This window comes from Rosa chinensis, chromosome 1, assembly GCF_002994745.2.
Source record: "Rosa chinensis cultivar Old Blush chromosome 1, RchiOBHm-V2, whole genome shotgun sequence".
NCBI lineage: Eukaryota > Viridiplantae > Streptophyta > Magnoliopsida > Rosales > Rosaceae > Rosa > Rosa chinensis.
The window spans coordinates 55902884-55919943 of NC_037088.1; the positions used below are offsets into that span (position 1 = coordinate 55902884).

A 17060-nucleotide genomic window follows, 5' to 3' on the forward strand; every position below is an offset into this window, starting at 1 on the left:
TCGCTAAATGATGATAATGACTGTAAATCTGGTGCGTTCCAATGTCACAATCAACCTATTATTGGAAGAACTGCATTGGCATATGATTTGTGTCCGATAAACCCACAAAATGTAACACTCTTTGATTTCGGCATATTTCTCAATGTCCTTCAACCTGGAATAGCTGGATCAACAAATTATTTACAAAAGTTAACAAATTGTTTGTTGTGGGCCCTACGAAATTTGAGGTTAGAGCTTTTAAATGTCTTCTTTATTTATGATATGGATTTTAATTTTTGTTATTATAACTAAGAATACACAAAAAAAAGTCATACAGGAGTAGAACTCACGACCTCCTACTTATGAAGAGAAGACTAATGAGACAAAATAATAATAGGATTATGATCTAGTCTCTTATCTTGAACCCAAAATATATATTTATATATACCTATGTATTCTCACTCTTTTCTCCGGTCTATTATTTGATCAACATATAATAATTTGATCAACAAATTATTATTTGATCAACAATTGCTAGCTAAATCTCATCTCTTTTGACATTCAATTTTTAAAAACATTGTTGGAGATGCTCTAACCATTCGAATTAAATTGTATATATATTTCTCCTTTTCAATTTTGCAGTTCATTTGGTTCGAACCTCCAGCCTAGTATTAGTTTATGGGAAAACCTTTTTGCGACTTCTGTTTCTATCATTGGCTTGCTCCTGTTTCTATATCTCATTGGAAAATTACAGGTTGGTGGCTAAGTCATACAATTAAAAGATTTCTTTACGCTTAAAGCCGTCCTCCTCAAGATTTCATTTTTTTTTCTTTTCCTTACTTTATATTAACGCGCACAAAACAAAATTTTAGTTACCATTTGATTTTGAATTACTTTTTATATGTGCTATATGACGATCTGTATGCACAAGTAGGCCAATGGCAACCATTTGGTTATTCATTTGAAAGTCTTTACTTGATTTTTACTTTAAGGTTCTCACCAAATGAGCTCCTTGGTATTGATTATACTTGAAGAGTGCCGTTCCCCTGGTCAGTAGGATGATATGGTCAACTATCGTCTAATTTCAATCGGACGGTTAACAGATCTCATCTTTTAAAAAGCTAGAGAGCTGTCAACCGTCCGATTGAAATCGGACAGTAGTTGACCATATCATCCCTGGTCAGTAGATGACCAGGGGAACATCCCTGATACTTGAAACTACTCACATCCTATGGGGTGGGAAAGTGGGCATTAAATTTCTGAAAATAATAAATTTCTTATTAATTGTTTGTCTAAATTTTGAATTTTTTTTATTCCTTGACAGTTAAAAAGACGTATAAAATTTTCATGTTTTAGGGGTACAAAAGTAAAAAGAAAAAAAAAGTCATGATTGACAACACCACTACTTCTTTTAAATATAGTCCAGAAAAATCATAAGCTATACTGTTATTGAGAGACGGGATATTGTTAGCGAAAAAAAAATTGGATAGAAATTACCCTAAAAGATTAAAAAACCTTGATGACTAAGTAAATTACAATGTTAATTATGATAACTACAAAATATACTTTTATTAACATAAACTGGTTTTCTGCTCACATGCTCTGCATATGTAAAAATTTTATAATTATTATATTAAGAAAAAAATAGAAATTATTTGAGAAAAAAGAAAGTGAGAAACTAGGTGGTTATTGCGGACATGGGTAGTTAATTATCTGAATTTTTTTTTAATATGATTTTTAATTTTTCTATTTACCATACTACCACTCAATTTTTAGAAATTATTTAAAATTAATATAAGGTCTATGGGTTTTATTGTCTTTTCTCATCTATTTATAGATAAATAAATAAAATCTGACAATCCACTTTTCTCTCTCACAATTTTCTCTCTGCAATAAGTGTTTTCTTTCATCACCTTTTCTTTTTTATTTAATAATAAAGAATACTTTGATATATGCAGAGGCAGCAGAGCAAATAAAAAATATTTTGACACTTGCAAAACATGTGTGAAGGAAGGCTAGTTTTAGTTTTAGATAATTCTAAGTGGTACACCAAATGTGATTCATCTAACTTTATTTTTTAGAATATAACAGTTAGATATAATTACTGCCCCAATTAATGTGTATATATTATAGTCGGAACATGAACTGAACTTAGTACTTGCATGAATGTTGTGCAATAGATATATATGGGAACGGAAACATCACTCAAAGTGGAAGAAAGATGCAAGAAAGAAGTTGAAGTGAAGAGGAAAATTAAACTAAGGAATAAATTTGAACCAAAGATAGAATCATGGTTAGATAAAAATGAACTGGATCACAGCCTTTTCAAGTCAAAGGTCGAGAAAGAAGTGGTAGATAAAGCAGTGCTAAGCAAGAAGGATGATGTTGATGAGAATGAAATCCTTCGCAATCTTTCTCCTGATCTTCGAGTTCAGATAAAAAATGAAAAGGATGCGAAAGAGATAGATAAGTGGCTAAGAAAAAACCACCTCGACCCAGACGGCCCTGATCTTCATTTTAAGTCCAAGATCGAGAAAGCAGTAGAAGAAAAACGTAAACAAAATCCAGAATTTGACTTGGATCCGAATAATATCCTCTCAATTGTTCCCGATGGTATTCGAACTGAAATCACGGACAGGATATATAAGTCGATGGCTAGGCTGAAGCAGGTAAGTTACTTGAAACATATGTGCCATGGCCATGTTCGTTTTCTTTTTCTTTTTTTTGTTTCGTAAAGTTTTAGAAGATAAAGCCATTTGTGGGACTCGAACCCACCGACTTTGGCCATGTATGATAATTAAGAGGATTGATATTTGCTCTCTACTAATTTTGAACATAGCTCAACAGCCGTAGTGTATTTTTAGGCAAGTAGCTTACAGTATGAAAGTAGAGTGTTAAAAATTACTCCTCATAAATCATTAAAACTTCAATGATATATTCACAACTGGATTCTTATCCTTTATATTATTATGTGGTCATTTATAATATATACATTGTTTTCTACAAATTCCACAGGTACCACTTCTTCAAGATATGAATGAACGAGGATTGAAAATAATCTCTGAGAAACTTAAACTCCAGAAGTATACAAAGTCAAAGCAGGGTCAATCAAAGCCTATAATTAAAGAGCAGGAATCGCTTAAAATGATATTCATCGTTGACGGAGTTGCAAGTATTGAAAAGAGATATTGTCTTACTCGTTGGGAGCTAAAAGCAGGAGAATTCTATGGGGAAGAGCTCCTACATCGGCCATCAGCCCGAGCAACCGAGTCCGTTATGCCCAAAACTGATGTTCAAGCCCTGATTCTTGAGGTCGAAGCTTGGCAGAGTGTGGTGTCTGAGAACAGGTTGCATATTAGCAACGAGATCATCGTTTCGTCAAAATATGAGATCAACCTTTTGTCCATGCTAAAGAATGTAAGTTAATTTCTCCTTCTGTCACTCTAGTTGGAATCTTTGATCTTTTAGATTTTTCTGTGCTAGTAACTCTGCAAAATTTCATTTATATTGAAAACTGTTTGGTCATTTAAAAGGGTGTAACATTAAAAAAAAAAAACTTAAATGATAAAAATAGGTAATCAAATGACTAAAGGTGCCTAATTTGACCAAATTTATCAGGGATCACATTTATTATTTAAAGTGAGATCTATAAGATGAGTGGTCTTAAACTCTTAATTGTCAAGCCTTGTTGCAGAACCCCTTCACAGAAAACCCATAAACGCATTCAATGTGTGGCAGTGTGTGTGTGTGTTGTGGGGGGGGGGGGGGGGGGGGTGTAGTCGGTCCTTGAACCTTAAGTAATAGATAATGTGAGACGTAGACTATGCAATATATTGATCCAATATATTATCCTAAATTCTAAATTATAGATTTTAGATCCTGGTTTTGCATCTGGACATATTAATGACTTTATGTTGGTCTATTTACTTGATTCAAGATAGATAATACCCGAAAGACTTCCGATTCTGCTCTTTTTTTCTTTTTCTTTTTTTGCAAAAATGGTCTATTAGATGATATTGATTTAGAATTAATAATTGGTCTTTTTCATAGGTGCCAGAACTAGAAAAGTATGATGAAAATTTTCTGAAGGCAATCAGTGAGGTCCTTCGGCGAGAGAGCTATGACGTCATCGGGTCGCAAATTATTAAAGAGAACGACGAACTGATGAACAAGATGTTTTTGGTCACGCGTGGGGAAGTAGGCTTAACAAGGCCTGGTAAAAGGAACAGAAGATTGTACAAGGTTGGAGCGCTCTACGGAGAAGAACTTCTGGATTGGGCGTTGGATGTGTTGCATACGGGAACGGCGTCTTCTCTCCCCTTATCGGCCGGTACTGCTTCGTCGACCAAAGCCGAAGTTGACGTCCTCGTTCTCTACGCCACGGATTTGGAGGAGAAGATGAAGGATTTAGCTGCTACTAATTCTGAGTCAGAGGATTAAATGACCAATGAAATATCGCACTCAAATACTCAACTATATATGATGCTCTATTCATATGCAATAAGTTGTTTTCTCTTGATGCCTGGAATGAAGTTGAGTGACATATTTCTTCACTTTTTATTCTTCATAGTTATATTTGTTAGGGTTTGTTTGCTTGTCATTTAAGTTAGTTGTATTAAATACTGTTAGTAAGGCCCTATTTATTAGGGTTGATTAGTTAGGGTTTGAAACAGTCCTGCTTAGTCCTCCACGTTTTAGGATTGTGCAAACGTGATTCCATTACTTTGGTTTTTAGTCTCATTGTAAAGGCTATTTATGCCTATGTTTATCAACAAGGAATATGAAGTGAGGTATTCACCCAAACTGTGTTTTTCTTGAGAGTCTTCATATCCAACAAAACTGGTATCAGAGCTCCTATCGGGGCCTGATTGTGTGTGTAAGAGAGATATTGTTTCAGTGGTAGAAACGGGGTGGTGGTGAGAGCTTTCATCTCCGAGATCTGATACCTATCAACCATGAACAGAGGTCGGAGGGAAGAACGGGCTAGCCGGCCTTCGACCCTCCGATGCCTAAGTCAGATACATATAAGAATGTACACTAGGTAGGAGTAAACGGAGAGCGGTGACTTAGCTTGAATGAGTGGAGATACATGTATTTATAGTGTGGGGATGAGCTTGTTACCCCTTTATTTCCAATGTGGGACTAGCTATGGTCCACCGATACCAAAGTGTTGGTATCGGCATCATGTCTGGGCTTTATTGGCGTTACTTTAAGTGGCTAATAAGCCTTGTGCTTCCGATACTTGTGCCTGAGAGGTACCTATACCAACAAGTCCCCCAAGTCTCCAGTCAAGAGTTCTCTTGGGTGGGGAGTTTGTCTTTGGTAGATGTATTAGAAGTGCAAGAAGAGTATCCTTGCCACGTGTCTTCCGTACAACCATTACCCCTAGTCCCCCAAGTCCCCAGCTAAGAGGAGTCTTGACTGGGGTGGTGATTTCATTTTTCAAGTAAAATCATGCAAGCATTCATTGGACATTTAACGAGAGTGTCTTCCTTGGGGTAACCAGTCCCCCGAGCCCTAAGTAAGAGGGTCTGGATTAGGGTTTGCTATCATATGATATCAGGTGTGCTCGATACAAGGTATACTTATGGAGAGAACATGTGTAGATATCATGTCGTGTAATAGAGAGATGAGACATGATGATATCATGTAATGGAGATAAAACGTGGTGATGTATAATAGAGAGAAAAAACATGGCGATACCGCATGTTGGAGAGAGATAACCCATGCCAATATCATATAATGGAGAGAACACATGGTGATATTGTATAATGGAGAGAAGATTTGCCGATATCGTATCGTATAATAAAGATAAAACATGGGGATATCGTGCAATGGCGATAGAACATGGCAGTGTCGTATAATAGAGATAAAACTTCGCAATACCATGTATTGGAGAAAGATAACCCATGTTGATATCATATAAGGGAGAGAACACATGGCGATATCAAATAGAGGAGAGTGTGTCGTAATTATGCCTATGGTGATATTGGATGTTTTCTAGGATAGTGCTAGGCTATGTTACCACAACCATGCTTGTAGTTATCTCATCTTGATCATGTGTTTAGCCATTTCAACTTGATCGTATTTCGACATTTCACCTTGATCGTATTTCATTTAGCCATTTGATTTTGGTAGCATTTAGGCATTTCACCTTGATCGCATTTCATTTAGATATTTTCCCTTGATCGCCTTTCAATTAGTCATTTCGCCTCGGTTGCCTTTCATTTAGGCATTTAGCCTTGATCGCATTTAGCCACTTCACTTTGATGGCATTTAGCCATTTCGGCTTGGTCACATTTAGCCATTCATTAAGGCATTTCACCTTGATCGCCTTTCATTTAGGCATTTCATCTTGATTGCCTTTCATTTAGGCATTTCATTTTGATCACCTTTCATTTAGGCATTTTGTTTAGGCATTTCACCTTGATCGCCTTTCATTTACGCATTTTGTTTAGACATTTCACCTTGATCGCCTTTCATTTAGGCATTAGGGGTTGTAAGTTATAATCCTTACTGTCATAAAAGTGGCTTCTTCCTTTGGCATTTGGTCACTTCTGATTCACCTTTATGCACATGTGGTTATTGTATTGGAGCTGCATCTTGTATCCAGATCTGTTGTTTTGCCTTGATCTATTCCAGATTTTGTTATGAAGATGATTGCACCAAGGAGGATCCACTGTCACAGGAAGGTTTCCGTAAGCTAGCCCTGCCATTACCTTATTCTAAGCAGCATCACTCAAAGCTTGTTTGCCACATAACTAAGGAACTGATGGACACGGAAAATCCACCACAAGTTCTGCCAAACGGCCGTGTCTACAGCACTAAGGTTCCCACATTTGTGCCAGTAATAATTAGATGATTGGTCATTGAGTGTTCGAATCTTAAGTTTATGTTTGGGCAGGCCCTGGAAGAAATGGCCAAGAAGAATGATGGGGAAATTACTTGTCCGAGGACAGGTGAGGTATACAACTACACAGATCTGGTGAAGGCATATATATCATGAGTCTACATATTTATTCAAGTTCTGTGATTCTGGCTATGTATCAGCCTGTGCTCTATGTACATAAATCCTTTCCTTTTGATTAAAGTGCCACAAATTCTGGTATAAGAAATTATTTCCCTGTGCTGTTATTCTCATGATGCCTCAACTTGGTGTTACTCTTGGGAACTTGAAACATGTATATAAGCAAGTTACTCTTTACAATTTTATTTCCAATTAATTTCATAATTTGTACCAAAATATATTCTACATATATTAAATTTATTTGATAGAACTCCAAGTAGCGTTTCTACTTTCTACCAGTAGTCTGGGATGATAGTGCAATTACTATGGGGAAAAAAGATTCGAAAATAATCCTATGATTGCATGAACTCTCCCATCTCTCTCTTTTGTACAGAGAATCAAAGAAACAAAATATTCAGGAATTGATTGATTCAACAACATGGAGAGGCATCCAACGACAGTACCCGAAATTTATGTTGCAAATTAGGAGCCACTTGAAATTTAACGTATACAATCATTTGCTGAAGAAAATGAAACCACCTTCATTCCAGAATTCATGGGCAGCAAGGTGCAAACTTCTTCGTCTTCTTTGTGTTTTGGTCGAAAGGTGTAAAGTCCTTGACTAGATCATTGACTTCGTTGGTGGTTGTGAAAACAAATGCTGGGATGGCCTACATGGCCTTCCTTTGGTTCAGAATTGGACCACAGAACTCTTTCATTGTACTCTATCTTTTTTTTTTTTTGGAAAAGAATTCATTGTACTCTATCTACTTTGTCTTTCCAGTTGGGTTATCCTACTGTAAGGATTGATCTTGTGTACATAGAAATTTGAGATCTCAAATTTGGGTTCAAACATTTTATGTTACATTATTTGCAAATTTCCAGAATTTCACTTGGTAACCAAGTCTTAGTTATGGATAATTCCCAAGTAGATGTAGTTGTGGAGAACGGGAAAGAGAAAGCGGCAAGGTTAGTTTCTTTTAGCTTGTACGGTAGAGATGATGATGATCTGCAGTATCTGTATGTTGGTAGAAATAGTGGTGGCTGATTTTGTTTCAGTGAGAAATCTTTTGCGCATACTAGGTGTTCGAAACAATGCCAATTGGAGCAATCTTCGAACTCCATTAATGTTTTAACTGTTGAATTCTGTGATCATCAGTTGATAGGCTCAATGGTATGTTTGTTTATTGTGTTGTCCAGAAATACAGATTCGAGTAAGAGATGGCCGACGATGAAGGAGATTACAGATCCTAAGGGGCCGTTCTTTCCCAAGTGGAGAATGATATTTATAGTGTCATGTCTGTTTGCTGTACTATTGGATCCTTTGTTCCTCTACATTCCTATGATCAATGATGATGCCAAGTGCATGAGTTTGGATAGAAACTTGAAGATAGCAGCTCCTGTCTTCCGAATGGTCACAGATGTCTTTTACATACTGAATATTATTCTTCAAGTTTATAAATCCAAGAAATGGTTAGCTTTCATCAATGCATTTCGGTCAGGAAGTTGCTCATCTGTATTATCGAACTTGAGGAGTATCTCACCAAGCATAGCTAAGACGATGTGGAAGTCATACATACTAATCGATGTTTTCGCTGTTCTTCCCCTTCCACAGGTAAGGGAAGGCCCTATCTGCAGTTGATTGTTTTCTCCGATCTCTCTATTTGTCAACATGTAATGCAATAGGATTTAAATTCCTGCTGACGATAGGAGTTTTACTATAACATTAAGAGATTTCTATCCATATGTAATTATGTAGTGACAGCAAATTATCACTAGGTTGTCTAAAGAAGTAAAAAGAAATGTGATATAATAATATAATATTCTAATTTGGACGGGTTAATTCTTAACTAATTTCTTAGATGATATGTAATTAGACTTATAATCACTGTTGCTATAAACACTGTCAAATGTATGCAGGTAGTAATTCTCATCTTCTTTTCAAAAATGAGGGGCGTGAGATCTTTGAATACAAGGAAGCTTCTGAGCTTTCTTGTTCTGGTGCAATATGTTCCACGGGTCCTTCGCATCTACCTATCGTGCAAGGAACCTAAAAAGTCTTCCAAAGAAGAGATTGCAACATGGGTCAAAGGTGTACTCAACTTCTTTATGTACATCCTTGCCAGTCATGTAAGTGTCAATCTCTCATGCTTTATTTGAACTTCGTTTGCTGTTATTATATGTTGATGAACCACTGACTTGGTTGGATTTCTTGGTAAAGGTTTAGGGTCTTAAATAACCGAATCTCTTAATGAATGGAAAACAGAGACATGTTGCAAAATGATCATCATGACAACAATGGAAATAGTAGTATAACTCATCCCAGACCTGCCAAAATTTAACGCCAATCAATTAGTAGTACATGTTGAAGCTTTGATTGCATGAGAAGTTGAGAACCTATTGATATTATTTGATTTCCAGGACCCTTAAGTGAAGTTACATTTTTCTGTATTGTTCAGAAGTCTGATCCAACTAACTTGTTGGTCCTTTAGGTACTTGGAGCCTGTTGGTACTTTTTTGCTGTTGAAAGACTCACAAATTGTTGGCAACATGCCTGTCAAAATGAAAATAGATGTGTTCCTAGTACTTTTGACTGTCACGATCACAATTCATTGAGAAATACTACATCACTGAATGACTTATGCCCAGTAGATCCACCAAATGCAAAGCTGTTTGATTTTGGTATCTTTCTTGATATCCTTCAGTCTGGCATACTGGGTTCAACAGATTATCCAAAAAAGTTGTCGAACTGTTTCTGGTGGGGCCTGCGAAATCTTAGGTCTGTACTAATGATCAAATTCGTTCTTATTAAATTTAGTTTACTCTAAATTTGTATTTGAAATAAGATATTTATCCATTTCATTTTGCAGTTCTCTTGGTTCAAATCTCCAGACCAGTACCAATACATGGGAAAACCTCTTTGCGACTCTAATTTCTATTATCGGCTTGCTACTTTTTCTATATCTTATTGGAAATTTGCAGGTTGGTACAAGTCTATATGCATAAATTCTTCAAGCTTAAAGCTGAGACTCTGTATATTTTCTTCTTCGCATTTGAGTAGCATTTATTTATGCTGAGGAAAGACCATCACTTGTTCACAGCTCAAATGATAAACTAGGAAGACTTTGATCTCTGTGAAAATTCATGATCTGTTGTGCAGCATATCATAGAGCCTGACCATTCATTCCTGGCCCCCTTCTATGTTTAGTATACCTGATGAAAACATATGACTGCATATTCCATCTGTACGTGTTTCAATTACAATCAAATGTATGCTGAATTCTTGGTTATGATATGCCTGATGGTCAACATATGAAACCCCTGTTGATTTCGTAAGTATTTTTTGATGGGATTAGATTCATGCACGGTAACATCAATCTCAGTTTTTATAGTTGATCGAAACATTAATTTCCACTCAACATATGATATGGGATGTAGACATTGCAAGCCCCGTGAATTCTTAAAAAATGTAGTGATTGTAGATCCCATTTACATTTTTGTATTAATCGATCATCAACTGAATCTCTACTTCTTGTGGAACAGATGTATATGCAGACGGATGCTGCAATATTAGAGTCGAACAGACACAAGAGGAAAGTCAAAAGGGCTGTGGAAAAGAAAGGTCGAGAGTTAGACTTGTGGTTATTGAAAAATGGCATCCCTAGTAGAAGAAAAAATGAGATGATGGAAAGGGTACAGCAAGAGCTTGCCGAAAGGAGAAATGTTGATGTGGAAAACATTCTCTCTATTCTTCCCGAGGAACTTCAGAGCTATATCAAAAATTTGTTGCCATTGGCTCGGCTAAAGAAAGTAAATTAACCGGAAGGCAAATTCGTTTTAAAACCATGATCACTTTGATAACATGTCCATATTTCAGCATGTTCCATCCTAGTAGAACTTCAAAGTTATATGTATCATCAATATGAGTACCAATTAATAACTAGTTTTCTCAAATTCACAGGTACCACTGCTTCAAACTATGGATGAAGAAGTATTGAAAGAAATCAGTGAGTATCTTGAACCCAAAAAATTTGAGATTACTGGGCGGGAATATCTTTCTAGAGATGGGGAACCACTAGAAAAGATGATATTCATAGTTGAGGGAGATCTTGGCGTTGAAAGAAGAAATGTTGCCGGTCGTGACCTTTTATACCCGGGAGACTTCTATGGAGCAGAACTTCTGGAGTGGGTATCAGTATCAAATACCTCTTTTCCCGCCACATTACCCCTATCCATAGATTCTTCTTATGTCACCAACAATGATAGTGTTCTTTTTCTCAAGGCTGACGACTTGAAGAGTGTAGTATCTAAATTCAGGTCGCGTTTTAGCAAGGAGATCACACTTCCATCCAATTTTCAACCGGAAGTTCTGACTTCTTTCCAGCTGACTAGGCTCAAGACAGTAAGTTCCTTTGTCTATCAAGAAATTAGTGTCTAGAGGTGGAGGAATATTGATACTTATAATTTCAGTAGATTGGTCATAACTATGACTTTAATTCTTCACCTTATAACTATTACTTGGCGAGTATGTTGATGTTTCTGATTGGATTATAAGTTTTCTCATTGTTTCGCTTAATTATTGCATTCAAATCCTAGGTGCCAATGTTTCAAGCTACGGACGAAGCCCTGTTAAAAGCAATCACTGAGCGTCTGAAGCCAGTGACCTACACTGATGGGATGTATATAATCAAAAAGGATGAACCACTTCAGTTGATGTTCTTCGTCCTAGCCGGATATGTAGTCACCGAAAGTTATCCTCATTTTGTTGTTCGTATAGGAGAATTTTGTGGACAAGAACTTCTAGATTGGCCATCCACTACCTCATTTCCTATGGAATTTCCCACAGCACTCGAGTCTGCTAGGGCCAATGGTGATGTTAGAGTCCTTGCTCTGATGTTGGGACTGGGTGAGTGTAGTCAATAGATTTGAGTTTGGCAAATACAAGAGGAGAATTAAGCTGGCGGTGGAAAAGAAGAGTAAAGAGTTAGACTTGTGGTTATTTAAATCTGGTATCCCTAGTAGAAGAAAAAATGAGATAATGGAAAGGGTACGGCAAGAACTTGAAGAATATAGGGATGTTGATGTCGAGAATGTCCTCCCTATCCTTCCTGTGGAACTTCAAAGTTATATCAAAAGTTGTTTGCCAATTACTCGGTTAAAGAAAGTAAGTTGTTCTCTCTCTCTCTCTCTCTCTCTCTCTCTCTCTCCATCAAGAAAATTACATGTAATTAGAAGACATGCAATTTAAAACCCCAACTAGTTTAGCAGCCTGGCAAAATACAAGACTTTTACTTTGATATATGCATGTTCTATCCAACGATGACTTTACATATCCTTTGTCTCATTTTTTATAGGTGCCAATGCTTAGAAGTGTCGATGAAGAAGTGTTGAGAGCAATATGTGAACATATGAAACCCATCAAGTATACAAATATTCGTGGGAGGGTATATCATTCTCGCGATGGGGAACCACTTGAAAAGATGATATTCATTGTTGAGGGGGATCTAGGTGTTGAAAGAAGAAACTCTGCTACTCGGGATCTTCTATATGAAGGAGACTTCTATGGAGAGGAACTTGTACATTGGGTATCAGTATCACATACATCTTTTCCTGCCAGATTACCCTTATCAGTCGATTCTGCTTATGTCACCAACAATGATAGCATCCTTATTCTCATGGCTGACGACTTGAAGAGTGTAGTATCCAAGTTCAGGTTGCACTTCAGCAAGGAGATAACCCTTCGACCTGACGAGCCAGAGCTTCTGAGATCTGTTCAGTTGACTATGCTAAAGAAAGTAAGTTCCTCTATCTGGAGGACAAGTCCATCATAGCTACTGCTAATGTATGATGATGTTACTTAAGTGGATTATTAATTTTCTGAAATTTCGTATTCACTCTCGTAGGTGCCTCGGTTTCAAACTATGGACGAAGAAATGTTGAAAGCAATCTGTGCGCATCTGAAGCCTATAACCTATACTGATGGGACGTATATCATCAAAAAGGATGAACCACTCCGACTGATGTTCTTTGTCCTAGCCGGATATGTAGTCACCGAAAGTTATCCTCACGCTGTTGTTCGTGTAGGAGAATTCTGTGGACAAGAACTTCTTGAATGGGCATCAACTATCTCCTTTCCTGCCAAATTACCCACAGCACTCGAGTCTGCTAGGGCCAATGGTGATGTTAGAGTCCTTGCCCTCACGTTTGACGATTGGTTTAGTGTAGGCCATAAATTTTCATCTAGCAGTTAAGGGAAGAGAGTGTGGCTGTTAAAACCTTTCTCGATCATTACTTCCGATGTTCCGATGATACATAATAGCTAGTCTTTGTCAAATGTGTTGTATATTATTAGGGTAAAAATCAGAAATATAGTACATAAATTACGTAGTTACGTACTATACCTCTATTTTATTGATGGTACCTGAATTTTATTTTTTGTCACAATTAGTACCCGAACTCTTCGAGATCTTTTGAAGTGATACCTAAGGCCACATTCGGTCACAAATCTATTCAAAAGTGACAAGTGGCGAGCACGTGTCTTAATCATCAAGGTTAAACATGACAATTTGCACTAGTCGTTAACTGTATCATGGCTCAAGCCACTATATTCTTCATCTTAATCTTTGATCTATGAAGCAAAAACCCAAAATCTTTTCTCAAATCAAACTATTAATGAAGTCAAATACCAAACGTGTGCTTAATAAATGAGACACATGTGCTTCACGTGGCATTTTTGGACGGAGTAGTGAGCAAATGTGGCTTTAGGTACCACTTCAAAAGAACTCAAAAAGTTCAGGTATTAGTTGTGACAAAAAATAAAATTCATGTAGCATCAATAAGATAGAAGTATAGTTCATGTACTATTTGTGATTTTTTCTAGCCTGCGGAGGAAGTAAACCTCTGGTTTCCTACCATAATTACATATTACAACACTGCAAAGCCATTTGAGTTTATATATAATTCCTGCATAATTCTCTAGTTAATTAACGAAGGAACTAATTGACGGAACCCACGGACATGTTTGTCCAATGGTTAGCCAATGGTTAGGCCTACACTCTATACCACTAAGGTTCCTGTTTTGTAAGTATTAGATGATAAGAAATTAAGTGTAAGATCAACAAATATATGTAAGTAATTATGGTGAAGGCCATATATATGTTAATCATAAAGCTTACATGTATCTATCTAGCTAGATAGGACATTTGAGTAATTTAAGATCACCATCTTTCTAGTTAAATGTATGTATGATGTAACAGACTAATAGTTATATGATTAATCAACGAGTCTTCGAGTCTTAACTTCTTAATTTGTGTTTCGGTAATCTCTTGCTCAAATGGTCAAGAAGGATGACGGGAAAATTAATTGTCCAAGGACAGGTTTCTTCTGCAACTATACACAGAGGACAGGTTTCGTCTGTGTAGTTGCAGATCTCGTGAAGGCATACGTATCATGAATCTACATGATAGTTATTCTAGTTTTATGATCTTGGCTTTGTAACTACCTCTGCTCTCTGTACAAAACTCGTTTCCTTTAAATCGAAGTGCCACAAATTTTGGTACAAGAACTTTCCCTGCACAGTTATTCTCATGGTGCCTCAAATTGGTACGTTTGAGGACTTGAAACATGTATATGCAGATACATTTTACAGTTTCATTTCCAATTTGTTAAATATAACATATCATTAGATTATATTGAATTTGTTTGATACCTTTTAAGTTGATCAGTGGAGAAACCAATGTGTGCTGTTTGCCTGAAATGAGTAGCTGTTATAAGTTAGCAGTAGGATTTCTATAACAAAAGTTAGTAACATTGAGAAAACGCAATCTGAAAATCAAGAGTATTCTGAACATAAACTGGTTTATAATTCTATTTATCAACTTCCCATCTTTTGTTCTGTGGTATCAGGAGAACCGAAATAAGATAAGCCTCATCCATGGAAAGGAGGAGACTAATTGTGTGAAAATAAACTTGAATCGCTTTCTCATCCTTTTTCGACCAATAAGCCTCGTCCACGTCGTCCACGAGAAGGAGACCAATTAAGTGTGTGAAAAGTTGACTTGAATCTTTGTTAGATTTTTCCAAGTCGATTAATAATTGGTACTTACGGATGGCAGACTATCATGTATCTAGGGTTGAACATTCAGTGCACATGCAGGGAGTGTTTTGGGTATTCACTTTAATAAAGTAATAATAGTTTTAGAACACACTTAAAATTTTGAGGCTGTGACCACTTATCTAATGTCAATCTAAAAATTGGCCACATACTCCACTAAGAGTTTTTTAATTCCTTTTACCCAATTTAAACATGAATGACAATGTTACCCTCAGACTCTCTCTCTCTCTCTCACACACATCCATATCTAAAACTACCATAACCACACAGCCCCGCCCCCCCGACAACCAGCTCACCTACACCGGTGGCGAGACTAAGATCCTCGCCGTCAAACGCACCATCAAGTTCCCCGCCCTCGTCCCCAGGGTCTCCGCCCTCTCCGACAGCTACGTGTCGTTCAAGTACCAGCTCCCCGGGGAAGACCTCGACTCCTTGATCTCCGTCACCAACTCGACTCAGCTCGTCTTCAACCTCACCGAACAGTACCAGGACCTGACTAACGCCCTCCAGAACCTCCAGAACCTCGACTTCGACGGCAAGATGACACAGGCAAACGACAAGTCGTTCATCGTCTCTAACTTCGGGCTCAACCGCTCACGCAGGCTCACACTCGACAACGATGGCAACCTCCGCATTTACAGCTTCGATCGGAGTATTGCGGACTGGACAGTTGTCTGGCGACTCCGGGGAGGGGCTGCAGTGGTGGTGGTGGCGACTGCAGTGGGAGCGGTCTGCTGGAACGGGAGATGCAGCGTGAGCAGCTTGGTGCGCTGGTAACCTAATTGTGTGGTGGTGACGTGAACATGGTGCAATAGGCGACGGAGTTCCTGGATTGGTGGTGGCGGTGGATGCAGTCGGTGTCCGGGTGACTGACTTGCAGGAGGGTGGAGAGGGGGCTTGGCTAGGTCAGCCTTGTTGGACCTTGGGCCTTGACTTTCCTTTAGGGCCTTTAGGGCCACTCTAGACTGTTGCCTTGTTTTTTTTTCCCGATAAATCCCCACTATTTTCTGGTGGTTCTAGTCTATTTTGTCCTACTTTGGTAGCTTTCCCTTTGTTTTGGTCTAGTTTGTCTAATCTATTCTAGCTGAAGTTCTTTTATGAGTCTTTTTACAGGTGTTATCTATGTTTATATTACAATTGGGGGGCAATAATATGATTATTTGGGGGCAATAATATAAGTATTGAGGGGTAATAATATGAGTATTGGGGGGCAATAATATGCATATAAATTGATCAATTGTGCTTGGAGTGTATTCATTTTGGTTTTGGAAATTTATGCAATTCACTGGAGGGCAATAATATGATTATTGGGAGGCAATAATATGAGTATTGGGGAGCAATAATATGATTACTGGGGGGCAATAATATGGTTACTGGGTATTATTAGGGGGCAATAAATTCAGACGCCGGAATCCAGTCACCAGTCCGGTAGCCGGATTCCGGATTCATATTATCGGTTGTAGGAGTCCCGTCACCGGTTGCCGGAGTCGGGTCACCAGTCGCCGGAGTCTGCCACTGGAGTCAAGCAAGGTCTCCAATGACTTATTTCTCTAAGTGACAAAAAAGGAGAGGGCAAAATCGTCCCAAAAATGAATTAAAAAATACTTAATTGGGTATTAGGGAAATAATCTCTTAGAATGTTTGGGTAAGTGGGCAATTTTTAAGCTAAAATTGGATAAATGATCATTTCCCCTAAAATTTTCTAGGTTTTGATTGAGCAGCCCCACCGCCACATGATACATTTGCCCTATGTAAGAATTTCTCTGAAAATGAAAAATGATATTCCTCTTGTAGTAGGCCCTTCACTTGTTTCAATGACATCATTAAGAGGTGGCCAACGACTACCCCAAATCAAGAACAAAAAATAGAAAAAAACTTAGTAATTCTCTAAATTCAAATCTGTGTGAAGAGAGATCTCCTCAAGGCAAATGTGGATGAGGAGAAATTCTCAAGGCGAACATA

The 17060-nt window shown here is 37.6% G+C and overlaps 2 protein-coding genes and 1 long non-coding RNA gene across 4 annotated transcripts; all 3 read left to right on the forward strand.

The window, feature by feature from the left end:
- Nucleotides 1-2630: 2630 nt before the first annotated feature.
- LOC121051062 lies at nt 2631-4572 on the forward strand. The gene is made up of 3 exons (XM_040512964.1): nt 2631-2648; nt 2995-3396; nt 4030-4572. Exons 1-3 carry the CDS (start codon nt 2631-2633, stop codon nt 4417-4419), a joined length of 810 nt encoding a protein of 269 aa, XP_040368898.1. The 3' UTR covers nt 4420-4572.
- Nucleotides 4573-6289: 1717 nt separating this feature from the next.
- On the forward strand, nt 6290-7262 carry LOC112171551. Its single transcript, XR_002925128.2, has 2 exons — nt 6290-6808; nt 6884-7262. It is a non-coding gene; the product is annotated as an uncharacterized LOC112171551 (long non-coding RNA).
- Nucleotides 7263-7738: 476 nt separating this feature from the next.
- LOC112171414 (cyclic nucleotide-gated ion channel 1) lies at nt 7739-13429 on the forward strand. Of its 2 annotated transcripts, none has more exons than XM_024308624.2 (10): nt 7739-7954; nt 8186-8600; nt 8906-9115; nt 9478-9764; nt 9856-9967; nt 10529-10795; nt 10947-11387; nt 11582-12149; nt 12340-12780; nt 12889-13429. In XM_024308624.2, exons 1-8 carry the CDS (start codon nt 7845-7847, stop codon nt 11906-11908), a joined length of 2169 nt encoding a protein of 722 aa, XP_024164392.1. In that variant the 5' UTR covers nt 7739-7844; the 3' UTR covers nt 11909-12149; nt 12340-12780; nt 12889-13429. The 2 variants fall into 2 exon arrangements, with proteins under 2 accessions (XP_024164392.1, XP_040368897.1); XM_040512963.1 differs by having other exon boundaries at nt 9691-9764.
- The last annotated feature ends 3631 nt before the right edge of the window (nt 13430-17060 follow it).

Bases quoted from the DNA above. Each gene is read 5' to 3' on its own strand.
- LOC112171414 (XM_024308624.2), top strand. From the start codon at position 7,845: ATGTTACATTATTTGCAAATTTCCAGAATTTCACTTGGTAACCAAGTC. The intron at 8,601-8,905 runs GTAAGGGAAGGC...AAATGTATGCAG, and splicing joins CTGTTCTTCCCCTTCCACAG to GTAGTAATTCTCATCTTCTT. The intron at 9,116-9,477 runs GTAAGTGTCAAT...TTGGTCCTTTAG, and splicing joins TGTACATCCTTGCCAGTCAT to GTACTTGGAGCCTGTTGGTA.
- LOC121051062 (XM_040512964.1), top strand. The intron at 3,397-4,029 runs GTAAGTTAATTT...TCTTTTTCATAG, and splicing joins TTTTGTCCATGCTAAAGAAT to GTGCCAGAACTAGAAAAGTA.